Source organism: Aptenodytes patagonicus, chromosome Z (assembly GCF_965638725.1).
Source record: "Aptenodytes patagonicus chromosome Z, bAptPat1.pri.cur, whole genome shotgun sequence".
Taxonomy (NCBI): Eukaryota; Metazoa; Chordata; class Aves; order Sphenisciformes; family Spheniscidae; genus Aptenodytes; species Aptenodytes patagonicus.
This window is the reverse complement of record NC_134982.1, coordinates 41529257-41547815: the sequence shown is the minus strand read 5'-3', so window position 1 is coordinate 41547815 and position 18559 is coordinate 41529257. Positions and strand designations below refer to the sequence as shown.

General features: G+C 38.6%; 1 protein-coding gene across 1 annotated transcript; it reads left to right on the top strand.

The window, feature by feature from the left end:
• The first annotated feature begins 93 nt into the window (after nt 1–93).
• On the top strand, nt 94–14150 carry CZH9orf85 (chromosome Z C9orf85 homolog). Its single transcript, XM_076362389.1, has 4 exons — nt 94–226; nt 9057–9163; nt 12146–12259; nt 13038–14150. Exons 1-4 carry the CDS (start codon nt 125–127, stop codon nt 13213–13215), a joined length of 501 nt encoding a protein of 166 aa, XP_076218504.1. The 5' UTR covers nt 94–124; the 3' UTR covers nt 13216–14150.
• The last annotated feature ends 4409 nt before the right edge of the window (nt 14151–18559 follow it).

The window sequence follows — 18559 nt, the reverse complement described above, 5'->3', positions numbered from 1 at the left end:
GGGCGGAGGGGTTATACAGACGGCGGCTCCGGGCCAATGGTGAGGCGGTGAGGCCGGCGGGGGGGTGGGAGGGCGCGGAGCGGTTCCGGGGCAGGTGTCGCCGGCATTGGCGGTTGCCCGGGGGATGAGCTCGGAGAAGGGGAACGTGTCCCGCACGCGGCCCCAGCGCCACCAGAACGCGCGCGCCTTCAAGAACGACAAGTACGACACCAGCGCCCGGCGCAAGGTAGGCGGCGGGGCGGCCCCCGGGGCCGGCCCGCTCCCTCCTCTCCCCTCCCGGCAGAGCGCTGGGCCGGGCCGGGCCGGGCCGGGCCGCGCAGCGCAGCTCGCTGCCCGGTGGGTGCGTCGCGGGCGGGCGGGGAGATGGGACGGCGGCGGGGGCGACCCCTCTTGAGGCGGCGGAGCGGTTGGGGGGCAGACCGGCGGAAGGGGTTCGGTGCCGACAGCGTTAATAGGAGCCTCTGCGGCCTGCTGGGTGCACCTTTGAAGCGATGGCCTGTCCCTCTGCGGTCTTCTGCCGGAAGGTCTTGAAGAGCTTCGGCACGGCAAACGAAGCCATACAGCAGTGGAAGGCGAGAAGCCATTTTAGCGGTGGAGAAACCTTTGGCCCAGGTCTGTCCGAAAGGTTCACTGCGGTGTTAAGGGAGTAATCCCTAACAAGCCATTTCGGTCAGCTGGCACCTGGCCCCGTGTCTTAGGCTGTTGCACAAGCAAACGCGTTGTGTGATACTTGAATCATATTCATGACATGAAAGGCCCTCGTTAAGCCAAAGAATTACTAAGAGGAAGACTGAAATAAAGCATTTACTTCTGTGCAGTGAGTGCAGTAAGCAAACGTTCTCTGCAATGAATGTTATCATTCATTGAATGATAACAATGAATAACAAGTGACTTCTTGAAAGGTGTTTGGTCTGCTCAGTTTGTGGCTACGTGGTCTTACTTCAGACATCTTAACATTTTGAGAATTTATTTTGAACAACTCCCCCCATCACCCATATAAATATCAAGTTTCTCTTTGCATACTTTGGAGACAGCTTAAAAAAGACTCATGTTTGCTTTAAGGCTTAAAAAAAATCTTAAGGGGCTTTTCCAAGTAGTGACATAGAAAGGTGCCTTTAGCTGTTTTATCAGTGCTTTTGCTACACACGTTATCGTGGTTTGGTTTTTTCACACTATTGTTACAAAAGACCATTGTTGTCTTTTTTGTTTCTAAGCAAGGAAAAGGTAATGGTTTACCATATATTGTTGGAACATGCTCTGTGTTTGTAGTTGTGGTAACATAATAGCAGTGCCGGAGAGGATGAAGACCAAGCAGTGTGCCTGAGCAGTCACAACACGGAAGTGGTATGTTTTGTCTTGCAAGCTAAACTGAAAGAGATGACTAAAACAAAACACAAGATGAGCATTCTAGAAGAGGCTTATCTGGTGCTATTGCTGTTGTGTCAATATCCCTTTAACTGAACCTGACTGAGTTGTCGAAAAGAACTGAGAGGAGGGGAAGGAAGTAGTAAGTTAAAGCAATGGCACCAAAGAGGGAGGTTTGTTTTTTTTGTGGGTTTGGGGGTTGTTTTTTTCCCCCAGTTGTTGTAGGACTGGTTCTGCAAGTTGAACAGGCTGCTTTCCTGGGGCTCTAAGCAGCGCCAGTGTTATTTATTGTGTGAGTCACTGCATGATCCCTGATAGAAGAGTCATTTTCCTGTCTGTCCTCTACACACATACACAAAAATATCCTAGAGAGCTGGTCTATCAAAAAAGTCTTCAAAAGGAAACTGAGTTCTGACATCGGTTTTGTAACTGAAGTAATCACTTTAATACCCACATGGCTGTTTTTCTTCCCTTTTTTAATATTTTATATCATATAGAACTGGCTACACAGTACCATGCACTCAAATAAATAAATTTTTTTTAAAAGCTTTTGAATGTAGCCAAGATTTACTGTGGGCATTAACTGTGATATGGAACTGTGTCTTTTTCCTTTCTGTTTCAAGTGAATGATTTCTTTTCTCTCCATGCCTGCCAGTTCATGGAGATGGCTGAACACAGGGAAGAAGCTTCTTGAAGAAGGTTCTTCCTATTATGGGGTTGGATAATGTGTGGTAAAGGCAAAGGATGCATTTTTCTTTTGGCATACCGTCATGTACAAATTCTAGTGCTAAGGGGTATACAGGGGTCTTTATAATGATGACTAGGCCTGATTCTACTATTTGAGAAATGTGAAAAGAAGTTTAGAATAACAAAGATTAAGTGATTATTAATGTCATAGTTTAGATACAGACTATGCTGAATGATGACAGTTTTGCATCTCTGTCTTGTATAGCCCTGAATGATCAGATGCGCCACAGATGGTGTGATGAGGGAAAGGAAGAAATAGTAGCAATTTGATCACAGGGACTGATACAGGACTGGGGCATTCTTCCTTTCCACCTCTCACTAGCTCGGTAGATCAGAAGAATGCTCAGAGCTGCTGAAAGAGGGTGGATCTTCTGTAAATCACTGCTAATTTTTTTTTTTTTTTAGATATTTGGCCTATCTTTGACTACTGTTATACACTGTCCAATGCAATACTATCTTGAAAGGCTGCAGAATGCTTTTTAGCTTAAAATTTTGTTCCTGCTGCATTTGTGCATTGCATTAGCAATGTTGAATATTAACTACAGTAGCTTCAGGTTGTACTGTGGGTGGAGTTGAGGTAGTTATTTGCAGTGTTATTGCTGCTTCTCAGTGAAGCAGTATCTGCAGAGAAAATCGATCTAATAGTCTTTTGACTTTTCCCTGCTGGCAGTCATTATCCAGTTGTTTTGTGGTTTTTTGAAATGTTTTGTGCTCTCTGTCTGACACTGACCTTGGCATCCATTTTTTAAAGACCATCGATCTGATTACTTGCAGAACATGCTGAAAGATCCATCTGTCTTTCTCTAATGATCAGTCTTTACTACAGCATTACTCTGGGATAAGCTAGTTGAGGTGAAATGCCCTTGCAGCAAAGTACACTGCCTCTCTACTGTATTTGGGTAACTGCCTACAACAGTGCTGGGAAAGCTTGCATCCTAGGATGAACTGAAGAAGGAGGAGCCAGGACAGGGTAAGACACACTGTGTTGTTAGTCACTGAATCTTGGAATTTGTTTATGGGTGCTTGGTTTACATAGTATATTCCAGAACAGCTGTTTGTGGCACTGAGCTGAGGAATATACATTATGTTATATGAATAATACATTTTATGTAAAGTATATTACACATAAGTCAACATGGAAGCTGGAGTAGCTCTAGAGATGAAAGCAAATAGCATTCAATGAGAACATTTAGAACTCCATTGTAATAAGATGGTAAACCACAAAGTGATTGACATTTACACCCAAATGACTGATCTGTTTCTCCATTTCTTTCCTCTCAATAAGTATGCCCCGAATGATAATCCTCATTTCCCTAAATTTCAGAGGTTATTAACTCTGGACCTCAGCTTTACCATAGTGTTGATGTCAGCTACTTCTTCAGCTGGCTGTATGGATAAATAACTTGTTTCGGTGGAGACTGTGGGAAGGCAGTAGGAACAGAACAGGTGAATACAGAACTTAAATGCTGAGTCAGTGATTGTGACCTGGAGCTCAGAGGGAGATATAAATAAACCAGTAGCCAATTGGGATTCTCAAATAACAGTATTGGAGTTTCTGTTCTTGCTGCAACATAGAGTACCTTGGTAGGCTAAAGTCTACTTTCCAGCCACTCCTCCTCTTCTGGGTTCAGAAGTGCATTCAGGCCTGGGTTATAGCCTTTCATGTAGGGAGAAGAGGAGCAAGCATAACATCTCTTCTGGACTCTAACTGAACTCGGGGGGCAGGGGGAGAGGAGGCGGGGGAGGGAGAGCGCGTGAGTGTGTTTTCAGTTCTTTGTGGGGAAGAGGATGGGAGTTGACTGTTGGTCCTTCCAAGTGTGTACATTCTCTCGCCGGTTACTTGCATGTTTTCAGATCCATGGTCACTGATCTGAAAAAAGCTAAACATCTTGATCTCCAAGATGGCCATTTGGAATTTGGCTTAGAGAAAGCTTTTGATTTCATGTGTTTTAAAGTCCATAGCAATAAATCACAGAAGGGCCTTAAATGCTAGCTATATAGCCATCCATACGTAACCAGTATGGATTTAAGGAAGACTTTAAGGCTTTGGTTAAAATGTTAAATACACTTTTCTTTAGAAAGAGATGAGAAAATATCTTTGTAGAAAATGGAATTTAAAGTAATACTGATACAATATGTGAGCAAGTGAAGCTCTTTCAGGAACTTGATTTCAGCCTGTGAAATGTATATTAGAACTCTGAAAAGCTGGTGTCTCGTATCACAGTTTCACATTTGTCAGTCTGCACTGATCTGCTCTTAACTGCTTTGTAGTCATGCGCTGGAGATCCTGTGGAGTTTTGTTTTTCTGAGAAGTGTAGTCATTCAGAAATGCTGCATTCAGCCTTGTTGATTGAAGCAGTATCACTTGTGCTTCTGACAAGGAAGTTTATGGATGACATTGACATTGCATTCATTTACAGCAGAATAGACCACTGATGTGTGCTCAGTAGTAGGAGTCTGCTTTCAATAGAGTAAATCAAAATACCCATAGGTTCACACATAATTAGAAACTTCCAAACAGACAGTGAGGCTTCTTTGAAACCCCATCATTACATCTTGCTTTTGAGTGCTTTAATGCTAGCTTAAGCTGGGGATTATTTTGTGTGCCAAGTTAGTAGGTGTAGGTGCATGTGTTTACTTTAATACATTCTGAATTGCTTTTGGCGGGTTGTTAAATGATTTAACATTGGGTTACGTGAGCATACAGAGGATGCTGTTTCATTAATGTAGTTGACCTGACAGTGTGTATATAATATGCACATGGAATATTTTGTGACTGTATACTTTAAGACTGTTCATGTATGTCTGTACTGCATAACTGTAGTTTCTTTGGAGAATATACAGACGTACTGTAAGCACTGGATGAGTTGCACTTGTCCTTGGAGGGAAGTATGGCAAAAGAAAAGAGGAAGGAGGTATTGACTAAAACAGGGAAATGGGCGTAAAAAAAAATAGAAAAACTGCTGTAACAGAAACAGAATCTAACCTGTCAGAGTAGTTCTCACACCAAGAAATCCATTTCAGACCATAAGCATTACCACCTCTTTGTGTATGAGAGCTAACTACCTGTATAAAAGCTGGGTAGAAAAGTTGGAAGGGAATAATGAAGTTGACAAACTTTGTTCAGGTCTTTGTGTGGGTGGTTGGTTTTTTGTACCCTTAAAGGAAAGCAAGCTATTAAATGGGCAAAAGGAAGAAAATAAGAATATATGAACGTTTCAACAATGTACAAAATATATTAAAAAGTTAATAGGAAAAGTAAGCAGCAGAGGGATTTCTTTAACTAATAACTTCCCCATTCTGACTGGGAACTGAGATACCAGGAAAGTTTCTCTTCTAGTTTGTTAGGAGAACTTACTCTCACATGTTCTTTGGTGATTTAAAAAATCTGAAGCTTATCCAAATCTTTAATTAGGGACAGCTAACTTTGCTTCTTCAAGTCTGTGCTGCTTTTGAAAGTGATACGATACTTTTTTTCCTTTTCAAAGGAAATGTTGAATTGAGTGTAGAAAACCACAGTAAATTATCAACTTGTTTTAGTAATAGTAACATTTAAATATCAGGCATTTTTTTCCGAGCAAAATAAACTTAGAAGGCAAACACAAGTCAAGGTTAAACTCTGTAGATCTCCCTGCTTGCTTGCTTTACATCAATCCATCATTCTCTGTTGACTTTCTAAATCAACAGCCTGGTAGAAGGATTGTAGAGTCATAGTCTCTCTCATATTCAGATGTTCTGAGCCAATGATTAACTACACCACCGCATACTTGAAGTGCCACCATGGAGTAAAAAATCCAGGAAATTGCTGAAGGAGAGGAAGAGACTGTGCTGTATGCGTGCCTGTTAGAAGGAGGAAATTAGAACTTCAAAGCTGTCGTCTTTCTTCCAGTTGTTACCTTCTGAGCAGATACCATGTAGTTCCTTTGAGTTGCTGTGTAAGATTTGTGGTCGTACAGGTGACGAGGTTGAAGAGTCTACATGTAAACGTGATCTTCATAGCTACAATTTAATTTGGTGTCAAAAGACTCTTAGGCAGTGTTTTGGTCTATGTTCTTTATCTTTGCGCTAGATATTTGAAATGTTGCTGATCATACCATGAAAACGGAAGAGTTCAAATGTGACTGTGTAAAAGTAATCTAAATACCCAGACCAGCTCTGATAGGCATTCATTGCCTTTATGTGGGTAATATGATTGTTGCTGTGCAATTGAATTACATTAATTTTATTTTACTTTAGAGCTTCTTGGGTGTTACTTATCTTTCTAAAGACCTTTTACAGTGGTGAAACAGTGTGTTAATATAGAAGGAGGACTAACCTTTGGGATGAGGGCATCAGATAAGAAGCAGGGCTTTGTCGTTCGAAGCAAAGGTGAAGAAGTCCAAATAATATAGTCTTTATGCCACGTGACTAGTCTCTTGGCCTTGCTATGAGGTGGTATTTTCATGCAAAGATCTATACTATGAGTAACATGAAAAGGCATCTTTGGAATTTGGGATGGCTTGCGTTTTAGCTTGTCTGATAAAAAGCAAAAATAAAAAAGAAATTCATCACCGTATGGTTGTTGTGTATTCTGGAGCCCGATGATAAGCATATTGGGAGGGGGAGGAGCTTTATAAAGCTCCATTACTAATAATTATGCATATTTCCTTGTTCCATAGCAGATGTTTAGCAGAATTTGTAATAGGCTGCCTATCTGACAAACTTTGGATTTCCTTCAGATGAGAGGTGAAAGTAGTTCCTATTCTGTTCTTCTACACTGTTTATGCCACATGCAGTCCTGAGCGTGGCCTCTTGCATTCCAAGTGCGTTACGCATTGCTGAGCCTGTCCCTGCATCACTTAGTAACAGGGCTCCCATCCCCAGCTGTGATGTCAGGATGTGTTACTGGAAACGAGGTAGTTTTCAGCAAGGAAGCTAACTCCCTTTGGAAAGACACCCAGCTGTCTTCAGCTTAAACTATTGAAATCTTTCGACATTTATTGGGTTCTGCCTTAGCAGTAGTAAAAATAGTTGGTCACAATAAAGAACACCTGGGAATACAAATTACAGTGTTTGTGTCTTTCTCCCCTCCTGCGTTACTAATTAATGCAAATCAGGAGAGTGAGAGGGAGAACTGGGAAGTTTAGGCTAATTTGCAGGTTATTAGAAGCTTTTTCAGGCTATACTACTTGGAGCCTTACTTTGTGCTAGTCAAACACTGAAAAGAAGGCTTATCTTCAAATTGCATGAATTTTGAAAGAATAAACACAGTCAGTGCTGACAGCAGTTTGAATTGCCAGCCCTTTAACAGATACCTGCTGAGGACTTACCAATGATTTTCTTCTCTCAGAAAGTTTCCACATTAGCCAAATGCTTGTTTTTCTTGGAAAATTTAATTCATAATGCATGGCTGACATCAGAACCACAGCTTTCTGTATTCAATATTCAAGCATTCTGCAAAACCTTGTTTGTTTGTTTCTTTCTTTCTTTTTTTTTTTTTTAAACATGCCAAGTCTGTATTTGATCATTTGGAAAAAAGTTTACTGTCTTTTAACTGAACCAGGCAAAAAGCACCACACCTTCAGTTAACCGCACCATGGGAAAACTCATACTGAATCGCTGAAGTTTAGTAAAAATGGAAACAATGGAAAACAAGTCCCATAGTATAGTCTCACTCGTAAGTGGCATTTCCTCTGCCACATACATTTTTCGGAATAGAATAAGATACTGTATTTTTAAAGCTAGGTTTGTTCTTTTGTCTAGTGTATTGAAGTAGAACTTTGTGGAGTAGTGAGAAGCTCTGTGGGTCATAAAAACAGGAAATTACTTCAGAAGCTACTGTATGCATAGAATAACTTTTCAGTTTATTTGTAAAAGAATAACATAAACTCTAATCCCAATTAATGCAGAATCTGTTCCAATGAACTTTTAGGTATTCTAAGAAATAGATGTGTTTTAGACCATGTTAATAATGTAATTTTGGTATGGTAGCCATTTTTAAGCTGTCTTAAAAAAGGCACAGTAGAATTTTTTTGGCTCTATGCATTTTTTTTAATTGTGAAATTTCTATTTTTAAAGTTCTGAATGAATACACACAACCATATGATAGATAAAGTTACCGTTGGCATTTTTAGATAGAGAAGAAATAAAAGTAAGTTGAATGTACAAGTATATGTTGGTTGTTATTTAAGGTAACTGTGGTTTGTTACTACTTCCCATCTCGGAATAACTTCTTTTGTGCAAATCATACTGGCCAGTTGACATTTTGTATTCCTGAGCAAACTAAACACAAAATGTTGTAGAAGATCTTAAGGTAAACTTTGCATTCTCTTGAAAATATACCATAGTTTAAATGACCATTTTGAGGATTTTTATCTTAGATACTTGAGAGCAAAAATGTACTACTTTTTCATAAAGGAAGTTTATGATGAAAAAGACATTCACTGATTTGACTGCAAATAATGTGTGGATTCTACTTTATTGTGATCTGAGAAACAAACCCTGAGACTACTTACTTAAAGTATGTAGTATAATGGTAGCTTGAGCAATAACAAGTTAAATGTTAAGTATTGCGAGTTGTCTTCTTTGGACAAAAACTGTGTATTTCAGGCCTCATTTCTACTTAAATCTGTTTTGTAAAATCTCCAGAGATGAAAAAACAATCTATAATAATCTGTTATCAACAATATAATAACATAAATAAGTACTACTATTAACAATATTAAAATTATGATAATAATAATGAAGACTACCTCGAGGTAAAAGACTACCTCAGCACTCTTTCCACTAAAGAAAATTACTAGCAGTAAATGTATATGAAATGCTTATGTTAATATCAAACAAACATCTTTCTAAATACTGTATTAATCACATGATGGGTGGAAATGCTTTCTAAGCAAGATTATACTCATAAAAGTTGTAAATCTTCAATGTATTTTTACTTTCATTTTTATTTATTTATTCAGAAAATAAATGCTAAGCTTCATGATGGAGTGTGTCAGCATTGCAAAGGTATCTTGGAGTGGCGGGTAAAATTCAGCAAGTACAAACTACTATCAAAACCTAAAAAATGGTGAGTTAAGATACTTTGTGTTAATCACCGATAGTGTAGTTTTTGAACTTTTTGGAAAACATTCTAGTTTTGGAAACTCACGAGCAGTAACCGCTACTATATGACATTCTTCAAATTTGGAGTCTGCGATGACAATATATATGCAATGTTAATTTTCTAATTCATTAGTCTTTTATCTTAAACTTTTGAAAAGAAAACACAGTGGAAGAGCAACTGCATCCCTCTTCACTGTTAAAATGCTTGAACTGTGGACCTGTAAGTTTCCAAAACCGTCAGTGTGTCCTGAACAAAAAGTCGAACCTGAACCAGTTGTAACACGATTTTCCAAGGCCTCGTTGCAAGTCAATACGAGAGAAATCTGCACATCTCTAAACTTTTGTAGTTCACAAAGACTATCTAGTAGAGAAACGAGGAGAGGAAGGCTTTAATTTTGTCATATCAAAACTCAGCAGCAGCACTGTTCTCAGCATTACTGAGGCCTCAATTTCTACAAATTGTTTGCAATACATGCATTTCATTACCTCTTAGCATGTTCTCTCTTTTTGTATATGAAAGTATAATCCTAAATATTAAATGTTTAGCATTCTGTATTAGGTGTTTTTGGATAAGTACATAACAAAGGCGATAAATATCTTAAAATAATGTATAGATTTGTGATAGGTTAATTTTCTGAAGTGGATACTCTGCTTCCTTCTTACTTGCTCAGCTGCAGAGGTCCTTACCTCTGTGGCTGCAGACACAGCCAGTGTTTCAACAATGAAACGCTGAACTCAAAGAAACTACAGCTGGGCTGTGGTGTATGATATAGCCACCTTTGTCACAGTAGTTCACTCTGCATTTGTGTGTTATTCTCATTTACATACTTCTGAAATACTTATGAACTGCTTGAAGAGGTTCTGTAAATGTATGCATGCAGTTCCCTGAATGACAGTGTATTTTATTTTGATTTTCAGTAGGTTAAAAGGGAAGGAATGTTTGTTCATACTATATCCCTCACATGTGAGAAGTTTTAATTTTTTAATATGAAACCATATGCAACAAATATTTTGGTTTTAGTAAACAATTTCACCCTTTCCTGTAGGAAAAAAAAGATTTGATTAGGTAGAAGTCTCACTGGTTCTCAAAGTAAACATTCTGGGTTCTATTCACCACAGATAAAGTTGGGATTTGTCTTTTTTTAACTCTTTCTCAAATGACTGTGTGCATCCTGTTTAAAAGTAATGAGCTGTAACAAATCATGTGGTGGTGGATCTGGTTCTTTTGCCTCTTCTCTGCCTACCCCCAAAGGAAAAAAAGCAGGCAAAAAAGCATGTAAATCAGAGAAGCATTGGAAATAGAAAAAGTGGCGTTGTGGGACAGCTGCTTATGACAGAAAATGTGATGTTTTCCTTCATATTTTTGAACAAGTAAATTGGGCTGCAGACTGTTCTAGCTCTACCGGTGGTGGTTTCTAGCCCAGCCTACAGCAGTACAATGGCTGAGTGGGCCGCTGTTCTGAAAGGACAAGACTATGAAGATTTTCAATGGCTGAAGTTTCTGGGTGAAGTAAACACATTATAGACATTAAAAATGTGACTATATGGAAAAAAATGAGTTCTTTATGTCACAGACGATGGGAATGGAGTTCTCCGTACCTCAACTTATTTTTAGTTTTTTAACATCTTCAAAATTATGATTGTTAGTACAAGCACAAGTTATCCCTACTTTACTTTTATTACGAGCGTTTAAGTATTACAGATTGAACTATTTAAAAAAAAAAAAAATCTATCATTGCTAGTGCCCCTGTTTGGTGTGACATGGCTGGGAAGAGCTGTAGACATTTTTTTAATACTAATGCAACTGACCATAGAAGAAAGAAAAAAAACCAAAACAAACTAAGTAGGTATTTCCAGTGACATCTAACTGTACGTTTTTTCTGGGGGAAGAGGAGACCAGAAACACTAGGCAGTTCAGACTTTGCTTTTGTCAAATGTGTCCTATTAGCAATTCTTGTGATCTTACAGCTTCTTACGGGATTGGATATGCACATCTTAATAACGGAAGCTCAGCAGAGCCTAGATGGGCATAGTAGGGAGAAGGCGATAATGCTTAAGAATGGGATTTGAGAAAGCAGGTAAAAATTCTGTTTTACGAGATGCTAGTTAGTGCATCTCTCCTTATAAGGAATGCAAAAACACTTGATATTTTTCTTCAGCCTGTTTTAGCCGAGTCTGCAAATCCACTGTTCAGAACTGTATGCTAAATCTGTCCTGACAGACTTTTGAGTGCCTGAGGAACCAAGAGTGAGTGACATTTAGGACAGCTGCATTACATGGGATATATAGTTCTGGGTTCTGTTCTCAAAAAATATGATGCTTTAGAAATGTCAGCTGAATGTTAAGCCATAGCCTTTTAGAAATTACTTAATCTACAGAGTTTTTATCATATCTTGAAAAAGAATAGCCAAAAACCTCTACATAATTAGGTTGGGTTTGTTCAGAATACTGTTCCGTGAAGGCTTGTGTTCATAGAAAGCAAAGTCCAGCACTGGCTTTGTTTATACTCTGAGAAGTTCAAGAGGAAGACATTGTAGTGTTTGAATTGAAAGCTTTTTATTTGTAAAATGCATGCACCTTTTTATATATACCATATTCTTATTTTCTTTTATCGTTAAACCGGAAGAAGTTACGTAGCTTTTGAAGTAAAACTACCTACTGAAATGAATGGAAAGGTTTCTTTTGTCACTTTAAATATAAAAATTCTTGATTTTTTTTGTTTCTTCTTCAGTTCTTTTAATAATTCTTACTGAAAAAGTTAAAGGAGAGGGAAGACAGGCAATGATTTTGATAGCGCTGCTTGTTAACACACCGATTGTTTCATATGAAAGTGGCCTATAACATGTTGTTCCTCCTTTGAAGAGTTTGTCTATATTGTCTTTGAACACAGAATGTTTAATAAGTGTCCACAAATATTTTTTTAATCATGTTTTCTTTCTCTTCACAGTGTGAAGTGCCTCCAGAAGACTGTAAAAGATCCTTACCATATTATTTGTCGACCATGTGCTGGTAAACTAGAAGTTTGTGCCAAATGTGGAAAAGAAGAAGAAATAGTAATTCCGTAAGTAGCTCATAGGTTACATATTTTCAGTACTGCACTGTTTCTTCCCCTTTTAATAAAGCTTGTTTGGAAATTGCCAAGAAGCTGTTGTACTTTATGCCGTATTCTGAATAATCCTGACAGGAATCAGTAGGAGCCATTACCCTCACTTTCTTCTGCTGAAACTAGGGCTGAAATGCCTATTGATGTTAGTGGGGCTGGGCCAAAAAAAGCCTTACTTGGGTAAGACACTTTATTTTAATACCAAAGGGTAAATTGCATATCTTCCTTGGGAACAAAGCACATCAAAATGTATTTCGGTATAGAGCACCATAAAATATGCATAAGCCAATTTACTGTTTGCATTTTGTCTGTCATTTGATGATTCAGTTACTTATGAACAGAAAAACTAAACAAAGGCTGATACTGAGCACAGTTACCACAATATATTTAGCAGGCTTTTGGTTTTCTTATTCTTTTACTAGAGTTCTCTCTTTATTGAGAATCCTGTATTAATTTACTAGTTTGTGACAACTGGCCAGCAGTTGCTTAGTTGGTCAAACTATTCATATATATATATTTTTTTTTTTTCCTTCACAGACTCTTTTTCCTTTACTGTCTTTTATATCTTTCCTATTCAACGTGAAAGTAACTTTAGGTTATGGTCCCTCTCCTCTTCCTCCCCACCTCCTGCCCCCTTCCATCCCTGGTAGAATATTCTACCCTTCATCCCATTCTTGTTTAAAAGAAAAATATATTCCAAAAGTGGGTGGTGATAACATCTTCTTGCTTTCTGCAGGATTGATAAAGGACAAGACAGAACTGAGAGTGTGACTACTAAAAATGGCCAAGAGAGCAGTGGGTTGAAGGATGAGCTGGATTTTGATACAAACTTCAGCAGTACAGACAGTGATGAAGATTTTGATGTGCTTGAGGAACGATTTAAAAGTATGAATTTTGAAAGGACAGAGATCTAAAAGGTTGAGGTTTAGATGGGAGACTATATGCAATCAGAAGTGGTAAACCAATGTTTGCCTTAAACTGCTCTGAAAACCTGATTTGACATCTAAGGTCCTTGCATATAAATGTTGGCACTGTGTATTATGACACTTGTTGGGGGTTTTGTATAAATAAGTATTTTTTTGTATTAAGAGCAGAATTTCTTGTGAAAAGATTCAGAAATTGAATCTTTAAGCATAGTTATTTCTTGCATACATGTAACAACTTCCTGTTTATCTGGAATAAAGCCTCTTTGTGTAATTGTTGTAAATTCAATATTATGTAACTGCTGTATTGCCACTTGGAAAGCTACGTGAAAGTCTAGAATAAATACAGAGTCTTGTCATAAAAAGGAAGAGCTAAACCAGCTGTAATAGTTTGCTGAAGGAAGAACTTGCGTCTTCTGTCAATGAGTTTCCAAACAGGGTCAAAATACCAAGTGGTCATTACCCTTATGCCTATTGTTTCTTTTCTGTGCAAAAAAAGAGGCCTAAATGCCATCACAAGCACAGTTCATGAGCAGTTAATGCTTATTTACCACGTATAAGTATGCATTACAAATTTGTGACCTTGTTACTCTCAATGTTTTGAAAAGAAAAAAACTGAGGACTTTTTAGAATTTCTCATAACAGATCTCACACTTTCTTTTCCTTTGACTGCAGATCGAATGTAGTTTGCTCTGATATGAAAACACTTGCGTACTGTAGTGATGCTTATATAGTTACTCTCTTCCTGACTTTCAGTTCTTTCTAGGGGTTATTGCCACGTAGATTAAGTTCTTGGAAGAACTTAACTGAATTTGCAGTAGCTACCTTTTACGGGATTCAGGATGGTTTGATTTCTTCTGTATTGTCTGCTACCTCTATAAGTAAAGCTGAAGAAGTACTTCCTAGTAATTAAATGGTTTAACCTATGACAATATACTATGCCGTTTTTACTAACTACATAACAGCTACCGATCTGCTTTGGTGTTCTGCCTGATTTGCGGTAGTGGGCATGGAACAATTTGACTCCCAAACTGCCTTCTGCAAATGAATTGTGAGGGACTTCAGCTCTGGGATTTTTCTCGCCCCCCTTCTCCCAGTGGGGGAAATACTGAAACTTTATCCTTTGGGTAGAGATAGCCACCCTGTGGCTTCTGTAGTGGACCTTAACTTTAAAGAAAATCTAGTTACCAAGATGTGGAGTACTAAGACATTCAGCAGTCGATAGCCTAGAAACTGTTCTGATTTAAAGGACAACTTTATTATTTAGTATTGACAGTAATGGGCAACAGCAAAATTCTTGTAATCACTCATGGAACAGTGAGCTCTTACTGTTTTTTCTTAACTGTGTAGGTGTTTGTCACTACACATAAGGCCTTAAGAATGAGCTTTTTCTTTTATCTTTATTTATTTGGATTTGTCTTTCACTTTTGTATTGTACATTGAAACACCCTTTTACCTTTTCTAAACTATTTGTAAGTTTATATCTTAATATCTAAAACATGCTTTTGTAATGGTCTCTAAGGACTAGTAATCTGCTTGGTTTCTTCTTTGTTGTTGTTGTTCCTTTTCCATGCTGCCCTTCTGCTGTTGAAGAATTAGATTCCGTAAGATTATTTTCATTTTTCTGTCCCATGTAGATCTTTTGCATAGGTAGATTTTTGCTAAGTGTTTGTGATGAACACTAGCAGTAAACTATTGAAAAACATTCTACTGGTCTTCTCTGTTCCCATGATGCATTGTGACTTTTGTGGCTTTTCACTGAGACAAAGTCTAAAGTTTACTAAATGTTCGGGTGGTATTCTGTTTCCTTCTGGGGTTGCTTATTACACAGTAGTTTGCAGTCATAAATGACTAAGACTGATGACCCAAACAACCCATCTCCTTTCTCCAGCCACTCTGTAAACATGTTGTTTATAAGCTAAACCACTATTTTTGTGATTAAACGTACTGGTTCTTTCACCCAACTGCAACTAATAAAAACCAAGAAATTCGGAAGTTTATGTGGAAGGGCAATGGTTTGTCTTAGAAGAGTCAGTGAAGCTGCAAAGCACAAAGAGGTGCTTAGCGGCAGAAAAGGAGGTTGTCTGGTGTTTAGAAGTGACTGGAAATTGGTCTGAAGGTCATGTTGCATTGACAGATGAGCCCTCCCAATAGGACAGCAGTGACGTCTGACTTAGTGTGACATCACCTGTTGTCCTGCCAGTTGATGTCGATAAAGGCAGAGTGAACAAGGAATATCCCCCACACAGTGCAGTTGACCGGGCGGGGGGTTAGAGGGAAGTTAATAAGTAATCTGGAATTTGCTTCAGAAAGGGTCTCTCTGAAGGGGAAACACAAGTGTCATCAAAGTGAACTTGGCTTTTGAAAGTGACATACGTATGGGAAATGTTCTTCTATTTGGAAAAATTAGGTAATGGCCTAGCCCTTTGCCCAAAGGTGAGAGGAAATCCTGACACGATAGGAAAACATGTCAATGAACTGGCAGGAGCTGTATAATGAGAAAATAAGGGGAAGGGCTCTCTTCTCAAAGTGGTGACACAACCTGTCAGTACCCTGGAAGAGCAGTGCCACACAGATGAGCAACATGTAGCAACAAAACACAAACATTAGGGAAAGTCCTCTGAAGTTAGCATCTTCGTGTCACACGACTAATGCTCTGTTCGGAGTGTAGGTGGGCAGTTGATACTACAGTTGATGAAACTGCTGTGAGTGAGCATAGCTGCAGTCGTGGCTGGCTGGTGTTAGTCCAACCTCTCTGAGGACAGCTTTTGGTTCTGGCAAGTGTTCTGTCTTTGGTCGTAACTGTGGTTAAAAGATACACGGCTGGAAATGATTGCTGCAACTAAAACCATGTACGACGGTGGTTGTGAGTCAGCTTGCAAAATTGCTAACTTGGAGTTTGGGTACATTTGCTATTACAGGAAAAGGGAGTTTGTGTTTTGCTGAAGACACCTCTAACAGGAATAAAAGGAACAATTTTATTTTTCTTGTTTAATTTTGACTGAAGTTAGAACTTATTTGGAATTACAGTAAGATACTATTTTTCTAAGGCTTTTAAGTAATAGTTCTGAATTTCAAGGGCGGTTTTTTGTGAAGAACTTGTTGAACAGACAGTTATGCAGGGGCAGAACCCCTTTAAACCCTGCTCTTCAATAAAATCATGTATAGATGAGAAAATAAAAAGGAAGGAGATCAAAAGTCATCAAAGAGATTTCTGAGACAATCTTTAGGGTAGTTGCATATTGAGTTTTTAATTGAGATTTTGAAAGGTTTCTACCTCTTCTTTCACAAGGAATAATGAATTTGTGTTTGTAAACTTCAAAAGGGGGGAAATAATAATACCACCATACCTGCAGGATATTGAGATGCAGTTTAAACAATCTACCTAGGATGACTGAATCCTAGGTATTTAACTGAATCTTGTGGGTCCTTACAGAATACGTTACTGAAGAAGAGAATGATAGATGTTAATAATTAGTCATCTGAAGAATAAAGGAGATGCAGTGATGCTGCTGACACAGTTGAATTCCTGTTAGCTGATTGTCCTTAGGAGTGTTACCAATTCTCGTTTAGTGCGACTCAACACTGACAGTAATTAATTAGATGATGGACTGTCGGCAGGCATGCAAGATGATTCTCGCTTCACAAGAGGAAATGCTTATCATAGGCTTGAGCTGTCAGAACTTGTCATTGTTGACTTGTACAGGTTTCCAGAAAACCAAATTCCCATTTATAAGGATTTCTTAGGACAATCTGGATTCATTGCAGTATGAGGAGAGTCCGGTATGGACACAGTGCTGCCTCCTAGCGTAATTCCTTAACAATCTTCTCTGTCAAAGTTTGTGGGCATTTTTGAGACATCCTATCATCAAATGTTTTGAAGCATCAGGCAATACAAAAAGCATTGCCCAATTATTTACTTCTAGTTTTGCATGGGCTGGGCTCTTCTATTCTTGTCTGGGCTACTGATTAATCTGTATGCCTCTAAAGTACTAAATTAATACCAGCCTCCGAAGGTTTATAGGACTACTGGTTAATTAGGAAAAGAGTAGCTTGTTTTCTCCCTATAATGGGCATGTACTTGGATGCTGAGATGCAAATCATAGCATTAGCAAGGAAAATAGAGGAAAATATAGCAGGTAATCAAATGTGAGCCACCTTGTAACCCTCTAGCCTTACAATTATATGTGTTTTCTTTGTTCAGGAGTTCTCACAAGTAAACGGATGCTGGTAGAAAATGCAAAACTACCTCTGCTTATAGGAAGCATCAGGCTGACTTACAGAGTTAATGAGGAAAGGTTTGTAAGGAGCATGGAGAGACATTCTTAATAATCAGATGTTTAGGGAGCTGGTCATGCACACTGTCAGCATCTGGTTCACTTCATTCTTCTGCCTACCTTTTATCTGAAAGCTGTTAAAAGACAAAACTGTGTATGAAAAAGAAAGTATGTGCTCTGCATACATGCTGTTATCACATACAGTGTGTGTGTAAAGTAGGGTTCCTAAGCCTCAAAACAGTTGAAAATACACTAGTATTTGAAGTGAGGTAGATCTGTCTAGGGATTGATAACATGTTCTCAGACAAATCACCTGTAACAGACTAGAAATGAAATATTTGGCATATTTCAGGTAGCAGATTTTCCTGCTGGAGTCTCTAAAATAGTGAGATGAAATCATATCTAAGTTGTCTTTTTTCCTACTGAAGTCAATGAGAAAACAACTATTTGTAATAATAGGGATAGGACTCATAATTAAGTCATCAATAAAAAGCTTGAATTTGAGGATCTGAAAAGAGGGGCTGAAGACCACATCCAACACATTAAGATTTGACCTGAATTTCAGCTATGTGTAGCATCTGTACTTTCATTTGCCTTTGATACAGCTTTAGAAACCCAAGTTAAAAGGGTTTGGTGTAGTCTCATAACTAAAAGTGCTTTGAAAGCAGTACCAAATATTTTAATATTTTTCTTAAAACTACAACATAAACCACCATGTTTTTGTACAAAAAATACATGGATTGTGCATGTTCCTGATTATGCATGTTTCTCTACTGCCGTAAAAGACAAAAAATGTTTCTATAAATACATCAGCAACAAAAGGAGGGCTAAGTAGAATCTCCATCCTTTATTGGATGTGGGGGCAACCATAGTGACAAAGGATGAGGGAAAGGCTGAGGTACTTAATGCCCTCTTTGTCTCAGTTGTTAATAGTAAGACCAGTTGCTGTCCGGGTACCCAGCCCCCTGAGCTGGGAGACAGGGACGGGGAGCAGCATGAAGCCCCCATAATCGAAGGGGAAATGGTTAGCGACCTGCTACACCACTGAGACACACACA

Excerpts from the sequence above, each read along its gene's own strand:
- CZH9orf85 (XM_076362389.1), top strand. The coding sequence starts at position 125 with ATGAGCTCGGAGAAGGGGAACGTGTCCCGCACGCGGCCCCAGCGCCAC. Across the intron at positions 227-9,056 it reads ACACCAGCGCCCGGCGCAAG|AAAATAAATGCTAAGCTTCA; the intron begins GTAGGCGGCGGG and ends TTATTTATTCAG. Across the intron at positions 12,260-13,037 it reads GAAGAAGAAATAGTAATTCC|GATTGATAAAGGACAAGACA; the intron begins GTAAGTAGCTCA and ends TGCTTTCTGCAG.